At 40.2% G+C, this 20,703-nt stretch overlaps 1 protein-coding gene across 1 annotated transcript in view; it reads right to left on the bottom strand.

Annotated features, from left to right (window-relative positions):
* The window catches only part of LOC122686763 (ATP-binding cassette sub-family C member 4-like), a 201,940-nt gene that overhangs the window by 164,920 nt on the left and 16,317 nt on the right, over positions 1–20,703 (bottom strand). Inside the window, 3 exon segments of the mRNA XM_043892002.1 lie at positions 7,826–7,989; positions 9,021–9,110; positions 12,761–12,985. Coding sequence (XP_043747937.1) covers positions 7,826–7,989; positions 9,021–9,110; positions 12,761–12,985 — 479 coding nt within the window.

A 20,703-nucleotide genomic window follows, 5' to 3' on the forward strand; every position in this document is an offset into this window, starting at 1 on the left:
GCACATGCCACCTTGAGCTTTGGCAAACCCAGTGTGGTCCTTACACTGTGAACACTCCCCATACATGCCAGCGAAATCTGTTTGCAGTGTCCCTCCCTCCCCACAACGCAACTGAACAAGTGAGCCTAAACAAGTGACCACCTTTGCCCCCTTGTGTCAGGATGGAAATAAGATACTGAAGAGATTTGCAAACAGAGGAAGCCAAAATAAACAAAGAAGAGGGGACCACTCTGGAAGTGACAGGTGCAACATATTAAAACCCTGTAGTTAACATTGACTAAACATTGGAGGAGCCTATAGACCTTGAGAAGAAGTACAAGCTGGAACAAGGAACTATCTGAAACTGAACTGACCCCACAATGCCCACAATAGCTCCAGAGAAATTCCTAGATATATTTTTACTATTATTACTTTTTAATTTTTTAATTTAAGTTCCTTATTACTCCTTTAATTTTCATTTTTATAGCCTACTATTATCTTGCAAAAAAAAGACCCCATTTTTATTTTTTTTCCAATTATTTTTATTAGTTGGAGGCTAATTACTTCACAACATTGCAGTGGGTTTTGTCATACATTAACATGAATCAGCCATGGAGTTACATGTATTCCCCATCCCAATCCCCCCTCCCACCTCCCTCTCCACCCGATTCCTCTGAAGACCCCATTTTTAAAGCAAATTCATATAATTTTGTGATTGTTTTGTAATTTTAATATTGTACTTCTGAGAGTCTAACCTCTACTCTAGATTTTTAATCTTTGCTTTTTGGTATTTGTTTTCAATTTTGTACCTTTAGGAATCTAATCTTCAGTGCCCATTTTCTCTTAGGGGTGTGAAATTGCTGGCTGGCTTTATTGCTGTCTCCCTTTTTTACTCTCCTTTTTCTGCCCCAGGTCACCTCTATCTCCTCCCTCCCCTTTCTCTTCTCTACTTAACTCTGTGAATGTCTCTGGGTGTTCTGGGCTGTGGAGAACACTTAGGGAACTGATTAAAGGCTAGATTGGTCTCTCCCCTCTTGAGTCCCCTCTTTTCCTCCTGGTCACCCCTCTACCTTCCTTCTCACTCTTTTCTTCTCTGTGTAACTCTGTGAATCTCTCTGGGTGTTCCAGTCTGTGGAGAGCACTTAGGTAATTGATTACTGGTTAGATTGCTCTCTCCCCTTTTGACTCCCCCTCTTTTCCTCCTGGTCACCTCTATCTCCCTTCTCCCTCTTCTCTTCTCCATGTAAGTCTATGAACCTTTCTGGGTGTCCCTCGCTGTGGAGAATTGTTTCACCATTAACCTAGATGATTTATCATCTGTGTTATATGGATGGAGAAGTCTTGAGACTACTGCAAGAATAAGACTGAAAGCCAGAGGGAGAAGGTTAAACTCCAAAACTTGAGAACATCAGAGAATTCCTGATTCCAGGGAATATTAATAGACGAGAGCTTACCCAAAAGGCTACATCCCTACACTGAAACCAGCTCCACCCAAGAGTTCCAGAGCAAGATATACCACGCTAATTCTCCATTAAAGCAGGAACACAGCCCTGAGCATTAAAAGACAGGCTGCCCAAAGCCATGCCAAACCCATAGACACCCCAAAACTCACTACCGGACACTTCATGGCACTTCAGAGAGAAGAGATCCATTTCCACCCACCAGAACACAGACACAAGCTCCCCTAACCAGGAAACCTTGACAAATCACTAGTCCAACCCCACCCACAGGGAGAAGGCTCCACAATACAGAGGAACCATGAACTGCCAGCAAACAGAAAGGGAACCCCAAACACAGCAATCTAAACAAAATGAAAAGGCAGAGAAATATTCAATAGGTAAAGGAACATGATAAATGCCCAGAAAATCAAACAAAAGAGGAGGAGATAGGGAGTCTACCTGAAAAAGAATTCATCATAATGATAGTAAAGATGATCCAAAATCTTGAAAACAAAATGGAGTTACAGATAAATAGACTAGAGACAAGGATTGAGAAGATGCAAGAAATGTTTAACAAAGACCTAGAAGAGATAAAGAAGAGTCAATCAATAATGAATAAAGCAATAACTGAGATCAAAAGCCCTCTGGAGGGAACCAACAGTAGAATAATTGAGGCAGAAGATAGGATAAGTGAGATGGAAGATAGAATGGTGGAAATAAATGAAGCAGAGAGGAAAAAATAAAAAAGAATTAAAAGAACTGAGGACAACCTCAGAGACCTCTGGGACAATGTAAAATGCCCCAACATTCAAATCATAGGAGTCCCAGAAGAAGAAGATAAAAAGAAAGGGCATGAGAAAATTTGAGGAGATAGTGGTTGAAAACTTCCCTAAAATGGGGAAGGAAATAGCCACCAAAGTCCAAGAAACTCAGAGAGTCCCAAATATGATAAACCCAAGGTAAAACACCCAAAGACACATATTAATCAAACTAACAAAGATCAAACACAAAGAGAAAATATTAAAAGCAGCAAGGGAAAAGCAACAAATAACCCACAAGGAGATCCCCACAAGGATAACAGCTGACCTTTCAATAGAAACTCTTCAGGCCAGAAAGGAATGGCAGGACATACTTAAAGTGATGAAAGACAAATACCTACAACCCAGATTACAAAACCCAGCATCTTATCCAAATATGAAGGAGAAGTCAAAAGTTTTACAGACATGCAAAAGCTGAGAGAATTCAGCACCACCAAACCAGATCTCTAACAAATGCTAAAGGATCTTCTCTAGATAGGAAACACAGAAAAGGTTTATAAACTCAAACCCAAAACAACAAAATAAATGCCAACAGGATCATAATTATCAATAATTACCTTAAATGTAAATGGGTTGAATGCCCCAATCAAAAGACAAAGACTGGCTGAAAGTATACAAAAACAAACCCCTATATATGCTGTCTACAAGAGACCCACCTCAAACCAAGGGACACAAACAGACTGAAAGTGAAGGGCTGGAAAATGTATTTCATACAAACGGAAACCAAAAGAAAGCAGGAGTAGCAATACTCATATCGGATAAAATAGACTTTGAAAGAAAGGCTGTAAAGAGAGACAAGGAAGGACACTGCATAATGGTCAAAGGACCAATCCAAGAAGAAGATATAACAATTATAAATATATATGCACCCAACAAGGGCTTCCCTCATAGCTCAGTTTGTAAAGAATCTGCCTGCAATGCAGGAGACCCCCGATTTAATTCCTGGGTCAGGAAGATCTTCTAGAGAAGAGATAGGCTACCCAGTCCAGTATTCTTGGCCTTCCCTTGTGGTTCAGCTGGTAAAGAATCAGACTGCAATATGGGAGACCCCAGTTCAATTCCTGGGTCAGAAAGATCCACTGGAGAAGGGATAGGAGACCCACTCCAGTATTCTTGGGCTTCCCTTGTGGCTCAGCTGGTAAAGAATCTGACTGCAATGTGGGAGACCTGGGTTCAATCCCTGGGGTGGGAAGTCCCCTGGAGAAGGGAAAGGTTACCCACTCCAGGATTCTGGCCTGGAGAATTCCATGGGCTGTAAAGTCTATGGGGTCGCAAAGAGTCAGACATGACTGAGCAGCTTTCACTTTCATACACCCAACATTGGAGCACCTCAATACCTAAGGCAAATGTTAACAAGTTTGAAAGGGGAAATTAACAGTAACTCAATAACAGTGGGGAAATTTAGTACCCCACTCACACCTATGGATAGACCAATCAAGCAGAAAATTAGCAAGGAAACACAAAATTTAAATGATACAATGGACCAGTTAGACCTAATTGATATCTATAGGACATTTCACCCAAAACAATGAATTTCACCTTTTTCTCAAGTGCACATGGAACATTCACCAGGATAGATCACATCCTGGGCCATAAATCTAGCCTTAGTAAATTCAAAACACACAAAAAATTGAAATCATTTCAAGCATCTTTTTGGATCACAGTGTGGTAAGATTAGATGTCAACTAGAGGAAAAAAACTATTAAAAATACAAACATATGGAGGCTAAACAACATGCTTCTGAATAACCAGCAAATCATGCAAGAAATCAAAAAGGAAACCAAAATATGCATAGAAACAAATGAAAATGAAAACCCAACAAACTCAAAACCTATAGGATATAATAAAAGCAGTGCTAAGATGAAGGTTCATAGCAATACACACTTACCTCAAGAAACAAGAGAAAAATCAAATAAATAACCTATCTTTACATCTAAACCAACTAGAAAATAAAAACAAATGAAGAAACCCAGGGTTAGTAGATGGAAAGAAATCATAAAAATTAGAGCAGACATTAATGAAAAAGAAACAAAGGAGACTATAGCAAAAATCAACAGAACTAAAAGCTGGTTCCTTGAGAAGGTAAATAAAATAGGCAAATCATTAGCCAGACTCACCAAGGAAAAAAATGGAGAAGAATCAAATCAACAAAATTAGAAATGAAAATGGAGAAATCACAACAGACAACACAGAAATACAAAGGATCACAAGAGACTAGTATCAGCAACTATATGTGAATAAAATGGTCAACTTGGAAGAAATGGACAAATTCTTAGGAAAGTACAACCTTCTAAAACTGAACCAGGAAGAAATAGAAAATCCTCACAGATCGATCACAAACATGAAAATCAGAACTGTAATCAAAAATCTTCCAACAAACAAAAACCCAGGACCTGATGGCTTCACAGGTGAATTCTACCAAAAAAAGAGCTAACACCTATCCTACTCAAACTCTTCCAGAAAATTGCAGAGGAAAGGAAACTCCCAAACTCATTCTATGAGGCCAACATCACCCTAATATCAAAACCAGACAAAGATGCCACAAAAAAAGAAAACTGTAGGCCAATATCACTGATGAACAGAGATGTAAAAATTCTCAAAATTCTAGCAGAGAATCCAGCAGCATATTAAAAAGTTCATACATCATGACCAAGTGGGCTTTATCCCAGGGATGCAAGGATTCATTGATATTCACAGATCAATCAATGTGATACACCACATTAACAAATTGAAAGATAAAAACCATATGATTATCTCAATAGATAAAGAGAAAGCCTGTGACAAAATTCAACATCCATTTCTGATGTAAAAAAAAAAAAAAACCTTCAGAAAGCAGGGATAGAAGGAACATACTTCTATGTAATAAAAGCTACATATGCTAAACCCACAGCAAACATTATCCTCAGTGGCGAAAAATAGAAAACATTTCCCCTAAAGTCAAGAATGAGACAAAAGTGCCCACTCTCACCACTATTATTCAACATAGTTTTGGAAGTTTTGGCCATAGCAATCAGAGCAGAAGAGGGAATAAAAGGAATCCAGATTGGAAAAGAAGTAAAACTCTCACTGTTTACAAATGACATGATCCTCTACATAGAAAATCCTAAAGACACCACTAGAAAATTACAAGAGCTAACCAATGAGCATAGTAAAGTTGTAGGATATAAAATCAATACACAGAAATCCTTTGCATTCTTATACACTAACAATGAGAAAACAGAAGAGAAATTAAGGAAAAAATTCCATTCACCACTGTTATGAAAAGAATAAAATACTTAGGAATAAATCTACATAAAGAAACAAAAGACCTGTGTATAGAAAACTAAGAAACACTTATGGAAGAAATCAAAGATGACACAAATAGATGGAGAAATATACCATGTTCCTGGGTTGGAAGAATCAATATAGCAAAAATGAGTATACTAATCAAAGCAATCTATAGATTCAATGCAATCCCTATCAGGCTACCATCAGTATTTTAAAAAAAAACTAGAAAAATTATTTCACAATTTGTATGGAAATATAACAAACCTTGACTAGCCAAAGCAATCTTGAGAAAGAAGAATGGAACTGGAGGAATCAACCTGCCTGACTACAGGCTATACTACAAACCTACAGTCATCAAGATAGTATGGTACTGGCACAAAGACAGAAATATAGATCAATGGAACAAAACAGAAAGCCCAGAGGTAAATCCATGTACCTATGGATACCTTATCTTTGACAAAGGAGGCAAAAATATACAATGGAGAAAAGGCAATCTCTTTAACAAGTTTTGCTGGGAAAACTGGTCAACTTCCTGTAAAAGAATGAAACTAGAACACTTTCTAACAACATACACAAAAATAAACTCAAAATGGATGAAAGGTCTTAATGTAAGACCAGAAACTATAAAACTCCTAGAGGAAAACATAGGCAAAACATTCTGACATAAATCACGGAAAGATCCTCTATGACCCACCTCCCAGAGTAATGGAAATAAAAGCAAAAATAAACAAATGGAAACTAGTTAAACTTAAAAGCTCTTGCACAATGAAGGAAACTATAAACAAGGTGAAAAGACAGCCTTCAGAATGGGAGAAACAGTAGCAAATGAAGCAACTGGCAAAGAATTAATCTTAAAAATATACAAGCTGCTCATGCAGCTCAATACTGGAAAAATAAATGACCCAATACAAAAATGGGCCAAAGAACTAAACAGACATTTCTCCAAAGAAGACATACAGATGGCTAACACATGGAAAGATTCTCAACATCACTCATTATCAGAGAAATGCAAATCAAAACCACAACAAGGTACGATCTCATGATGGTCAGAATGGCTGCTATCAAAAATTCTACAAACAATAAATGCTGGAGTGTGTGTGGAGAAAGGGGAACCCTCTTACACTGTTGGTGGAAATGCAAACTAGTACAACCACTCTGGAGAACAGTGTGGTGATTCCTTACAAAACTGGAAATAGAACTGCCATATGACCCAGCAATCCCACTGCTGGGCATACACACTGAGGAAACCAGAAATGAAAGAGACATGTGTACCCCAATGTTTATCACAGCACTGTTTACAATAGCTAGGACATGGAAGCAACCTAGATATCCATCAGCAGATGAATGGATGAGAAAGCTGTGGTACATATACACAATGGAATATTACTCAGCTATTAAAAAGAACACATTTGAATCAGTTCTAATGAGGTGGATGAAACTGGAGCCTATTATACAGGGTGAAGTGAGTCAGAAAGAAAAAACATCAATACAGTATATTAATGCATATATATGGAATTTAGGAAGATGGTAACAGTGATCCCACATGTGAGACAGCAAAAGAGACACAGATGTAACAAATAGACTTTTTGACTCTGTGGGAGAAAGTGAGAGTGGGATGATTTGAGAGAACAGCATTGAAACATATATATTGCCATATGTGAAATAGATGACCAGTTCAAGTTCAATGCATGAAACAGAACACTCAAAGCTGGTGTACTGGGACAACCCAGAGGGATGGGATGGGGAGGGAGGTGTGAGGGGTGTTCAGAATGGGGGACACATATATACAGGTGGCTGATTCATGTCAATGTATGGCAAAAATCACCACAATATTGTAAAGTAATTAGCCTCCAATTAAAATAAATAAATTGAATATAAAAATTAATCAAAACTGACTCTGTCCTTGGGCATTTATAAATTAATGGAAATGTTCAATTAAAAATAAGACATGAATATACATACTGGAAAAATCACTCTAACCCAAGAATAACAAAAATACATGCAGCTAAGATTGAGCCTGTAGGATTATTACTATTTAATAATGTTTAAATAACTTCAATATAGGTACATTGTGCTTAGGGACACTCTACATATTCAGGTACGGTGCTGGGAGGGTCTGGAAAATACCATACTTTTCCTGCTTCAAGATTATCCTTCGGCTTAAAGCTGGAGCCACACTGGCTAAACTAAGTCTGAAGGGTCTACAACAGACACAAAGAAAACACCAGAGAAGGCATTTTATTTTTTAAACAAAAGCACCCAATAGATTGTAGTTGTTACCAAATATATGTTACCTATTTTTTAAACCAGTGTTTCTCTTACCGGAGTGATGAAAACCACATCCCAAAGCAGCTTTGCAACAGCAGAAGGAAAATGAGAACTGCCATCCCAGCAAGACATGATATTCCTGTTTCCATCCAGAGCAGGGTGGTCACTGCAATAGCCTGCAGTGGCCCCACCCACAGATAGTGCAAGAACATCGTTACCTTAAAGAAAAAGATAAGCATTCTTAGGATGTTATAAAAAAAAAAAAAAACAGTAAGGACATAGTACAGAAATAATGTGCTTGTAAAGAAGATACAGGAACCAAAACAGAAATGATCACAGTGGGTTTTAAACTTGCCAAAGCAGAAATCCACACATCCACCCCAGATGATGCTGTTCCAGGGCAGCTCAGGGCCAGCCAGGGAGAACACAACCAGCAGCACTGGGAGGAAGATCTGAATTTTATCCACAACACAGATGAGCTCAGGGCTTCCCCAACTCTCTTTGTTCCAAAATTCAACCACCATCTCCCCAGGAGAGCCTATATTACGGTACCTACTACTCTCTCCAGTAATTACTTAAGTATTTACCTCCCTGACAGGCTGTGGCTTTTTCAGGGCAAAAACTAAGCCTAATTTATCCCTGAAACTGAGTAGAAGTCTTACTTCTTGTTTGATGAAGGAATAATTGAAGGGGAAGCAGTCTAGTGCAATACAGATCTGACCAACAGCTACAATGCCCTGGGTAATGTGATCTATTCATAAAGTAAGTGGGGAAAAAAATGTGCAGTGGGATGGTGGAGAGGAGGTTGTGTTTGGCTGAGGATCACCCACCTGGCATATTCCTCGCAGGCTCCCTACACAGCAGGCACTGAATATGACACAGGGGAAAGAACAACCCCTGCCCACCAGGCCTTCATCATCCAGAGGAGGAGGAAGACAGTCCAGTAACACCAACACCAATACCACGTGCCAAGAAGGGCCACACCAGGAGGACCCCTAGGGACACTAACCAAGCTGGGAAAGAACATTGCTGCCTATTATTAGAAAAACAAAATTCTCACCCACAGGACAACACACATTGTTACATCTAAGTTGCACACAAAAGAAATGAGAGTTAGATAAAAAGGACCCTTGTCTTAGGTCCTCAACAGAACCCTGACTGACACCAAACCCTTGCACCTGGCATCCCAATAAGCTACACTCAGTAAGAAGGATGGGAACTGGAAGAGAATCCCTCAGGGGCAGCTCACCTGATCAAACCTGTTCACATCATTGGACATCAGGTTGACTATCTGGCCTGTGGTGGTCTTCTTCATGGCCGAGCTACTCAGACGAAGTACCTAGTAAAGAGAAAGATACAGAGAATTGGGTTGCTAAGGTGATACCAAGTCAATCTTACAACATAGCAAAATGAAATGTGTTTTCATGGGGTCTTGAGCAGTGCTAGGACAAAGAGGGTGACCCCCAACAGCAGGGCTCTAGGGACCTACATTCATCCTTCATCTCCTCAATGTGGCGGCAGGCCCACCCACAAGAACAGCAAAGGGAGGAGCAGGAGGTAGAAGCAAAATCCCCCATCCTGTTACTCAATGAACTTGAACCTGCCTGAAGGATAAAGTGATGTTGATTTAGACTTAAGAACAAATCAAAATAAATTTGAGGCAAACTAGATGAGAGTGGAAAGGCTGCCTTAAAGAAAGAAATTAGAAGACTTGGATGGACCATAAATCTGAAATCGATTATTAATTCTGTACATGACCTCTTTTAAACACTTTGGGCTTAGTTTATTCATTCTGAAATGAGTAAGTATAATGTTCAAAACACTGTTCCTGTGAGGAACCTCTGTTCTTAATGCCAGTCTGCTGACTTTACAAAAAACACAGCCTCTGCTGCACAATTCCTTTATTTGTTAAGAAAAATGCCCTAGAGACCTGAAAAACCTGAACAGACACCATGAGCTGCTTCAAAGACCACCAATTGGATCCAAACAGTGTCTCATGGTTCATAAAACATTAGTCCTCAGGTTAAACATAAAAATCAATGATAAAGTGGGAATGTAAAACAATTTAGCTGCCATAGAAGAGAGTATGGCAGTTCCTCAAAAAACTAAACACAAAATTAGCATATAATACAGCAATTCCACTTCTGGGAATGCACTCAAAAGAACTGAATGTATGAACTTCAACAGATATTTATACATTTGTGTTCAGAGCAGCAATGATCACAATAGCCAAAAGGTAGAAACAACCCAAATGTTCACTAACAGATGAATGGATACAGAGAATGCTGTATATACCTATGATGGAATAATATTCAGTTGTAAAATGGAATTAAATTTGACACCTGCTCCACCATCAATGAACCCTTAAGACATTGTGCTACATGACATAAACAAGACACAAAATGACAAATATTTTACAATTCCACTTACATGGGACACCGAGTCAAATTCAAAGATTGAAGTAGAATGGTGATGGCTGGTAGGGGTGGGGGTGGTGTGGCTGGAGAATTAGTGTTTATTGGATGCAGAGGATCACTTTGTAAAGATGAAATTCTGGAGATGAAGAGCAGTGTTCTTTCCTCAACAATGTAAATGTTTCTAATGCCACTAAATTGTTGTTGTTCAGCCACTAAGTCATGCCCAACTCTTTGCAATGCCATGGACTACAGCACACTAGTCTCCTCAGTCCTCCATTATCTCCTGAAGTTTGCTCAAATTCATGTCCATTGAGTCAGTGAAGGTATCTAAACATCTCATCTTCTGCCACCCCTGTCTCCTTTTGCCTTCAATCTTTCCCATCATCAGGGTCTGTTCCAATGAGTCAGCTCTTCATGTCAGTAATGTCACTAAACAATGTTCCCCAAATTAGTTAAAACTGTAAATTTTATGTTGTGTATATTTTATAATAATTTTTAAAAATCAATGACCAAAAGCCAAAAATAACTTTACCAAACTTGTAGAAATGACAAATCATTTTCTTTATGACACATCCCATAAGATCATTCAAAGTTCAGCTAAAAAGAGCCTAAAAATTTCCCAAAGGTGACACTCCAAAGGGTTAGTGGGAAGAGGAAGAAAAGCAGGTGGACAATGGCTCACTTGTGCAGCAAAGAGTGAGCTTTGACTGAACCATGACCTCACACTTAACTGAAGGTTTTCACAGTGCAGTTCTGGTGAAATTTCACACATACTTATGGGAGCTAAGCACGATCTAGAAGGACAAACATCTAGCTAACTTGTGGAGAAATCTGAGTACTCATCTCCTAAACAGTGAAAGGTGCAAGAGAATAAAAATATATGATGGGAGACAATTAAGAACACTGGCTAGAGTGTACAGTCACCACTGCCATTTCCATGTCACCCAGGAGGAAACCAGCACTTGTGCCAAACACACACAATGAGATGCCAGGGGCCCTGGGTTCCTACAGCGCTGAGATTAACAAGACTCTGCTCAAGGAAAGATGAGGAGAAGACACTTTATATTTTGCCAAGAAAAACATTCCCAAGAAACAGAAGCTCTAGATAAGCAGCATAAGTAGCAACTAGGTAAAAAAAAAAAAAAAAAAAACACGGTAATTTCAATTTAAATTGTTTGGTTTTAGCTTTTGATTAGGATTTTATTTTTTAGTAAAAATTGTATGTATTAAGTTGGACAACATGATGTTTGTTAAAAATATACATTGGGAAATGATTTCTGTAGTAAAACCAATTAACATATTCACACTTTATGTAGTTACCGTTTTGTGTGTCTTCTGAGAACACTTAGGGCTTCCCTTGTGGCTCAGCTGACAAAGGATATGCCTGCCATGTGGGAGACCTGGGTCCGATCCCTGGGTTGGAAAGATCCCCTGGAGAAGGAAAGGCTACCCACTCCAGTATTCTGGGCTGGAGAATTCCAAGGACTACATAGTCCATGGGGTCGCAAAGAGTCGGACATGACTGAGCAACTTTCACTTTCACACTTTCACTTGAGAACACTTCAGATCTACTCTCACAGAAAAATTCAAGTATATAATACAATAATGATTTTTTTAAAGCAAATAACCCAGGGCAACAAGATACTGAGAAACAAGTTTACACAGAGCCCTTCAACAGTTGACATGGTGTATCTGTGGCAATTTCTTTGTAAAAACACCTGAAATCCTAATTCCTTTTACACTAGCTAAGATCAGGGTAAGCTATGAAATAGTTGTGTGGCATTTCTCAATATAAAAATCACTGAACACATCAAATCAGGTCCTATTAAAACTTGTATAATACATACTAAAGACAAAAAGAAAACATAGTATTATGAAGATAACTTGAAAGAACAGCAACAAAATCTATCCCAAATTACTAAAGACAATAAAAATTTTCAAGTTTTATCCAAAATATCCAATTATTTTCTTTAATACCAATAAAACAATTGTAACTATAACATATAGCATATAGTGAGTCTGTATTTAGCCTGAATTATATTTATATTTTTCTTTAGTTAACACAACAGTACTGAATGTGATTAAATGGGCCATTGAAAAATATAATCATTCCCTTTCTCAAATCCATTCTGTTCTCCAAGATTTAATTTTATGGATCCAATCCTGAAGCTCACTTTTAAATACAGCTTTGAAGATTCTACTGAACAACAACAAAATTTCCAGAAATACCACTATGAGAAATAGGCACGAAAACACTGAAAATCAATGGCATACCTTTGATACTTTAATTTTTTAATTAGATTTCGTTACAGATTTAGTGGATATTATGTGGCTAAAAGTCATAAAATGTAGCCCTGATCCAATCTCAGTAGAAAACTTTTTATTATATATTGGAAAAGTTTGCTTAAACAGCAACAAAAAGAAACTTGACTTGGTGCAAATAGCAAGCTTCTCCAGTAAAGTATAAACGACCCAGTTACAAAATTTTTAGTTTACAGAGAACTTTCCCTAAAGTTGGAACTTTACTGATGCTTCAGGGGAGGTACACACTGTGGAACCGAGTGACACTTACCTTGCGGTAGATCATATGGCACACGGCTACTCTCAGCCTCATCCCTACGCGCTGAATGTGATAGAAGTACAAGTGGTGCAGAACAGCCCACACGAGCACGCTGGCGCTCAGCCCTGCCGCATAGCCATAGGCTTCATGCAAGGCGGCAGAATCCATGCGATTGGAGTTTTCAAAATAATTAATCATTTTCCCCAAAAATATGGGCTGAACTACTCTGGTGCCTTCCTAAAAGGAAAAAAGGCTTAGTTAGAAATGCAAGCTTTACCGGTTTTCTTAACACAAGAATTACTTTTACCATTAGCATATTAAAAGGGCATTTTTGGCAAAACACTACACTCATGATTCACCTGAAAAGAAAATCTCTATCTACTATTAGACAAGCAGACAATAGTTTTAACCTTAAGCCAAAATTTTACATTCAAAGACAATGAAGCCTTAGTATTTTGTGCTCACTACACTCTAGAAGCTCAATAAACACTACCACCAGTGCTTTAGAATGCATTTGACAAAATACCAAGTGATTCTTGGGGTGCTGGTGCTAGGTCACTTCAGTCACGTCCAACTCTTTGTGACCCTGTGGACTGTAGTCCACCAGGCTCCTCTGTCCATGGGATTTCCCAGGCAAGAATACTGGAGTGGGTTGCCATTTCCTTCTTCAGGGAATATTCCTCACCCAGGAATCAAACCCGTGTCTCTTTATGACTCCTGCATTGGCAGGCAAGTTCTTTATCACTAGCACCAGAAGAAGGGTAAGAAATTTGCTTCCATATAAACAAGCTCTGCTGGCAGCCCATCCCTGTCCCCCTGTTCTTTCAACATCTCAGCCTAACAGAAAGTCAAAATGGTTCATGTGTGGGAGACACACTCTTTATCACCTTCTTAAAAGTCTTTATGAACTGAGACACTGGGACAAACACATTCACTTGTACCCACCCCAAACTTCACACATCAGTACAACAGGAAAACAGAGCCCAGACTCTGTTGGAACATCACAAGGAAACCAGGCTGGGGAGGTTCTCAGGGTCTTGGCCCCAAGGGACACTGTGTCAATATGTCTCTACTCTCTAGAAGCTGGGATGTTCCTTGGAATCAAGCTAAAAAACAATTTTCATCCATGGTTTACCATCAGCCAGTTATTGAAGGTGCTGGTTTGGAAGAAATGTTACCAATCATCTTTTCCCTAAGGCAAAAGTTAAAATCCTAAACCAGTAAGGTGGGGGACACTGAGGCTTCTCCCCTAAGTAAGACTTAGGGAAAGCAAATTTCTTTCCCAAAATTAAAGGTAGAAAACTGCAACACTTGCTCACCCTGCCAAATGGCTACTCCACCCCACAACCTACTTCTTCCCTCTTGTCACCCCTTGAAGGTCCCCTTCTCTCCCATCAAAGAAAACCAAACACTCAACACAAATCCAAGTCATCAAAAGTAAACACCATGACCCTCAACATCATTTCCTCCACAGACTTCTCAAAAGACAAAATGTCAAAACTTTGGAAATCTTTCAGGAACTTGACTTTGGAGCAAGCTTTTCCTTTTAAGCAATCCTTCCTTATTAACACAGACAGGATAAACAACTGACAGACTTTCCTTGATAGCACTCTTCTGTCTGTCTGAAGTTGCGGAAAGGATATGCAAGAGGAAGGGAAGGAGAATCCCAAACAAACACAAACAAAACTAACAAACATTTTCTGTTCAACAAGCTAGTGCCTGATGAGGATGTATAGAGAAAGTTGTCCCCATTCCTCAAATGGATGTAACATTAAACCCTGACACTCCTGTCTTGTTCTACACACTTGAACCCACACATTCACAGGCTACACCATCTGCCTCACCTTCCACAAGGTAATAGAAGGCTTCATATACTACAGAGAAGAGATCATTGTTAAGCTAAAGAATTATGAGTAGGATGATCAGATCAGAGTAAGAGGATCTATTCTCAAGAACACAAAGCTTCACTGTTACATTTCCAGCAAGCCCTATCATTCACCCACAAAGGCTCTAAGAGTTTATGGAAGAGCCCCTTCTATTGTACACTGTAAAACAGACTTTGTATAGACTTCACTGAGATAGAAATATGGAGGCTCACACAGAGAAACAAGAATGTCAGCCCAGGCATGGCCGAGGGCTGTCCAGTGCTGCAGCCTGAAAACCTGGGGCTCTCTACCAGAAGCCCAGCACTAACACGTGTCATCCCAAAATGTCCTAAAACTTATGATTTTCTTTGGGAACCATTGTTGCCTGTTACTCAGCTCCCATTTTGACCCTGATACCATTCTAATTACAACAGAAATAAGAGTAACCTCACCCCCTAAAGAGAATACTGATAGATGCAACAAATTCACCAAAAAGTAGTACAAAATAAAGGCACCTCATTACCATCTGATTGGATTTTTTCTGCTGAGAGACAGTATTTAATAACCCAGTTGAGCAAACCACCTCATTAAGGAATACTGCTATGGACTTCCCTGGTGGTCCAGTGGTTAAGAATCTGGCTGCAAATGCAGGGGACACAGGTTCCATCTCTAGTCAGGGAAAATCCCACATGCCATGGAGCAACTAAGCCTGTGCTCCACAACTACTGAGCCCATGCACGGTGACTACTGAAGCCATCACACCTAGAGCCTGTGCTCCGCAACCAGAGATGCCACTGCTGTGAGAAACCCGCACACTGTAACTAGAGAAAAGTCCTTGCTCAGCAGTGAAGACCCAGTGCAGTCAAAATTATTATTTTTTTTTTAAAGAGTAATGCCAATGGTGAAGGACAGGGAGGCCTGGAGTGCTGCAGTCCGTGGGGTCGCAGACACCAACATGACTGAGAGACTGAACAACAAATGCCAGTCCTGGCTCATATCTTCCACTCCTCTGTTGGCTCTTTTTTAAAATCTTATTTATTTGTTTGCTTATTTATTTATTTTTGACTCTGCTGGGTCTTCGTTGACACACACAGGCTCCTCCTTGCTGTGTGGGCCTTCTCTCATTGCGGTGAGTGAGGGCTCCTCTCTAGTTGTGGCGGCCATCCTCCTGGTTTCGCTGGTTTCTCTTGTTGCAGAGCAGGGGCTCCAGAGCACACAGACTTCAGTAGTTGCACCAAGTGCGCTCAGGAGTTGCAGTTGATGGGTCCTGAGGCATGTGGGATCTTAGTTCCTAGACCAGGGATCAAACCCATGTCCACTGCACTGGCAGGAAAATTCTTAACCACTGACCACTAGGGAAGTCCGTCCTCTGTCTGTTCTTGATCCTAATCTTCAACGAGTGAGAAATAAAACAATTGAGAAAATGTTCTTTAGCAAACTTGAAACTAACCAAACGAAAACTTTCTGGATAGCAGGAACAAGATAAAAAATTGTTCCCATAAAGCCTTCATCTTTGACACCAACCTTTAACTCAGTGAATAGCCTTTCCACAAAACAACTGGGAACATAGTTCTTATTCCTTCACAAGAACTCTGCATAACTGTGAAACCATAAAAGATTTTTAAAACAGTCCAATATAATACCACAACAATCATTTCAAAGTTCTATGAGAGTCTCAGAGTCTCTGAGGCAGACATTTCTTGGTGGAGTCCTTGTTAGCCAACCTCCTGAAAGCACTTGACATTCGGGCTCACCTCTTGCTTCTTAGGGGAACTTCTCACAGGGTTAGATGTTAGAATCTTCCTAGTCAGTATAGTTTCTCTGCTACATTTCCACAGATACTTGAATTGTTTCTTGCCCAATTCTACCATCTCCAAGAAAAACTGACTAACTCCCTGAGATGGCCCAAGCCACCACCTTAAATACCATCTCCAGCTAAAGAAAGATTGGAAAGGACACATATGAGAAGTTAATAGGAAAAGCAGCTAAAAGTAAAATGGCTGGGTTTGTTACGGAGATTTAAGTATTCTCAATTGACAAGATTGTTCTGTGATTTAGAGACACCCTTTTCTTTTGGGTCCTGGGAGGAAGACACCTTTACAAATGGAGATTTCCCTCATCAATGTAAATGTCCCTCATAGATGGGTAGCTTCTGCTCTGTCTTTAGAGTTTCTCCTGTGTCTATTTCTCAAAAAAAATAATCAGGTAAAAATAATCTTTGTGCCAAAACTGCACATTCTGAGGTGACACTTTCTGCTACACTTCAATCCTATTAGATGTTTATAGTTTTGAAGTATTTGTAACACCTACAGAAAAAAAAAAAAAGCAAAAAAAAACTGTAGGAAGCAGGTGACAGAGGAGCACAGAGCTGTTGTCAGAAAAACAGCTCCTCTTGAATCTGAGTCTCAGTGGAGGCTGCGGGAGGAGAGGAAGCCTCAGGACAGAATGCAGACAACACTGGCCTGGGAGTCCAAACACTGGGATTTAGAAACCAGGTCAGCCACCTGCGAGTCACACGACTCAAAGCCCATCATGTGCCCACCTGCCCTCCAGGTCTTTGTTTACCTCAAGGAATTGTGGGACAACTAAGACAGCTATAACAGCTCAAACGACTCTAAAACTCTTAGGTAGTTAGACTAGAAAACAGGAGTCCAAAATGGCGGTGGGTAAAAGACAAGGAAGGGAAAAGCCCGCAAAAATAGAACACAGGAAGATCAAAGGAAGGTCCTAGGACAGAAGTGAGGACTTCAGGTAGAACAGCACTCCTGACTGAGCCCAATTTGCATGGGGCAGGCCCAGGGGGAAGAAAAAGACATATAAAAAGAGGAGCCAAAGGGCTCGCTCTCTCTCCCATGCGTGTGTACGCTCTTTCTCTCTCTCTCTACTCCCCCCACCCCACCCCCCATGCACTGGCACGCTCCTCCACTCTCTTCTTTTCTTCGAGGATAGATTCTCCTGCTATCTTCTAAATAAAATAGAGCTGTAACACTGATTTGTCTAAGAGCTATGACACAGTTTGTCCAAGACCCAAGAGCTGTGACACGTTGAGGGGACTTTAATGTCCTCATTCCAAATCTTTGTTGTGACGAGACAAAGAACCAAGGAGCATACACTCGCCTGACAAAACCAACACTAAAAAAAAAGTGTAAGCTATGATCATTTTTATGATACAAAAGTCCTGGGAAGAGACTTGCTCTATTCTTAATGGCAGAGGCTGGTCTCACAAAGGGCTTGGAAAGCTCAGTGCTGCTCACAGACCATCATGGCAGAACAACTCTTGAGAAAAGTCATTTATAAAAGCCAACATTTCTGAACAGTAATTAAAAGTTTCACTTCTAAGCAAGTTTTTTTTAATGTTTAACTATTATGAATACAACCTTAAAAAAAGAGGCACCTACTTCCCTGACTTCTAAAAGAAAATGGAATAAGGGAGGGGTGGGGAGATGAGTGAAATAGGTGAGGGAGACTAAAAGGTACAATCTTTCAGTTATAAAATAAATAATGAGATGTGATGGACAACGTAGGGAACACAGTCAATAAAATTGGAATAACTTTGTATGATGACAGAGGGAAACTAGACTTGCAGTGATCATTTTATAATGTATAAAAATATTGACAGTATGCTATATACCTAAAACAAATACAATAAGTCAGCTATACTTCATTTTTTATTTTTAATTGGAATAAAACCTTATATATGTTTTTTTTTAAATGAATTTAAAAGCCCCCCCCACCCACCTCCACCATGGTTCCTTCCCTGAAGTGTGGAACAAGGAGTTGGGGGACTCACAACTATGCAAAGAAAGTCTTAACAAGAATGAGGTCATTACACAGATTTACTTGACTTAAGGTGCCCTGATAGGCTGAGTGGGGGAGGGTACACTGGCTTTATTTCTACTATAATATAAAATTCAATTTGGAAAAAAAAATGAATTAAAAAGCATTCCCATCATTTATGACTCAAGGTCATCACTGTGGGTATCACTAACAGCTAATGGCTAATGCTATGCTCTCAAGATCCAGCAGGGTGCACACAGCAGGTCTGCTCTGCAGGTCCCCTTCTGCTTGGCTCAGTGACCCCTCCTCCTCTCTCTTGCTGTGTGGACTTCAGTGGTTGCTCTCAGCCCACAGTAACTTTGCCACCAACAACCACTTTTTAGCCTCCTGGGTTGAGCAGACTCAAGGGACACTGGAAGAAAGGGTTGAGAAATAAAGGCAAAAGCCCACTACAGCTCTTGGAAAACCAGCCCTGAGTCAAGACACAAAGCCCACTGTGGGACTCAGAGGATTGTTTAACCCCTGCCCACCAGCAGAGCTCCAAAGTGAATATTTACACAAATATGTGCCTCCCACAGCCTCTACCTAGACCAGAGACCATCAGCAAAAGTGGCCTTGGACAAACACCAAATGATGGGACAAGGCCAGGCCATTTCTAAAGTTCCTGGGAAGAGGACATAACCCCCGGCCACTCCTCCTCTCTCAGGGGAAGGGACTGGGTGAACCCACTCCAGCTTTCTGAGGTCACCCCCATTAAACACCAGCAGGTGGAAACCTCACCTCTCAGAGAGAAGCCCTGATGACCTTGGGAGGTGTTCTCTGTGTCTCTGGTCCCGGCAGAGACTTCAGGCTCCTCCTCTCCACCCTGAGGGCCCTGGGCAGGTGGAGACGTGTCCTCCCCACCTACATTCCTCTTGGAGGTGTACAAAGGGGCGGGGCCAGACTTGCTGAGAACTCGCTGCCTGTTATGTTCTAATTAGCGGTGACCTGCAAGTGCCCCAGGTTCAATATCAGCCTGGTACTTGTTTCCCCAAGCATTACAGTCACTCCTCAATTCTCACGGGACAGAGGTTCACATACCTTGAAATCCTAACCCCAAAATCCTCACCTTAGACTGGCATCGCCCTGCCTCTTCCCACTGGTGCTGCCAGGAGTACCTGCATTGTGGTTGGTCAGAGCACTGTCTGGGAACCACAGATAATCCATGAGTCATCCTGTGCACCACAGGAATTAAAAGAGGGCTGAAGGTCACAAAATAAATGTGTTCACGTTTTAGAGAATCCTGAGCTGAGTTTAGATCTTCCACCATATAAAACTTAAAAAACACGTAGGGATGGTAATGAGGGGAAAGGTGACTTCTTAAAGGGTTCCTGGTCCAACCGAACATAGCAAGACGCTACTGCTAGTGTCAACATCCTAGTCACTTCTGGCACCCAGGGTACATGGTCACCTGGAATTACGATCCCCAATATGACATCCTGCTCTAGGGAGTTCTTAGCATCCTATTTGTTAACTTTAGGCCAAGTGCAGGATGTATGTGTCTTGAGACCTGAAGACAAAGCTCTCAAGATGAGTCTTCCTGGGAATTCCCTGATGGTCCAGTGGTTAAGATGCTTTGCTTTCATTCCATGGCCAAAGTTAAATCCCTGGTTGCAGAACTAAGATCCCACAATCCACACAGCCAAAAAGAATTTTTTAATTTAAAAAAAAAAAAATGTTTTTTAAATGAGCATTTCAGACACTGGACAAGCTATAAGTCGTTGAGATGGTCAGGATGGTAAGTCAGAGTGCCTGAGATATAATGTCCCTCTGTCCTTTATGCCTTGTGAGACCATGGGCACACTATGGAATTTCTTGGCACTCAGTGTCCTCTATTCTAAAACGAGGATAATATTGTCAGGAAGGTGGATTCCTCCAGCTCCATTCTTCTTTCTCAAGACTGCTTTGGCTGCTCAGGGTCTTTTGTGTTTCCATATAAATTGTGAAATTTTTTGTTCTAGTTCTGTGGAAAATGTCATTGGTAATTTGATAGGGATCACAGTGAATCTGTAGATTGTATTTGGTAGTATAGTCATTTTCACAATATTTATTCTTCCTACCCAGAAACATGGAATATCTCTCCAGCTGTTTATGTCATCTTTGATTTCTTTCATTAGTGTCTTTTAATTTTCTGTGTACAGTTCTTTTGTCTCCTTAGGTAAGTTTATTTCTAGATATTTCTTTTTGTTGTAATGGTAAATGGGATTGATTCCTTAATTTCTCTGATTTTTTCATTGTTAGTATATAGAAATGCAAGTGATTTCTGTGTATCAA

Source organism: Cervus elaphus, chromosome 30, assembly GCF_910594005.1.
Source record: "Cervus elaphus chromosome 30, mCerEla1.1, whole genome shotgun sequence".
Taxonomy (NCBI): Eukaryota; Metazoa; Chordata; class Mammalia; order Artiodactyla; family Cervidae; genus Cervus; species Cervus elaphus.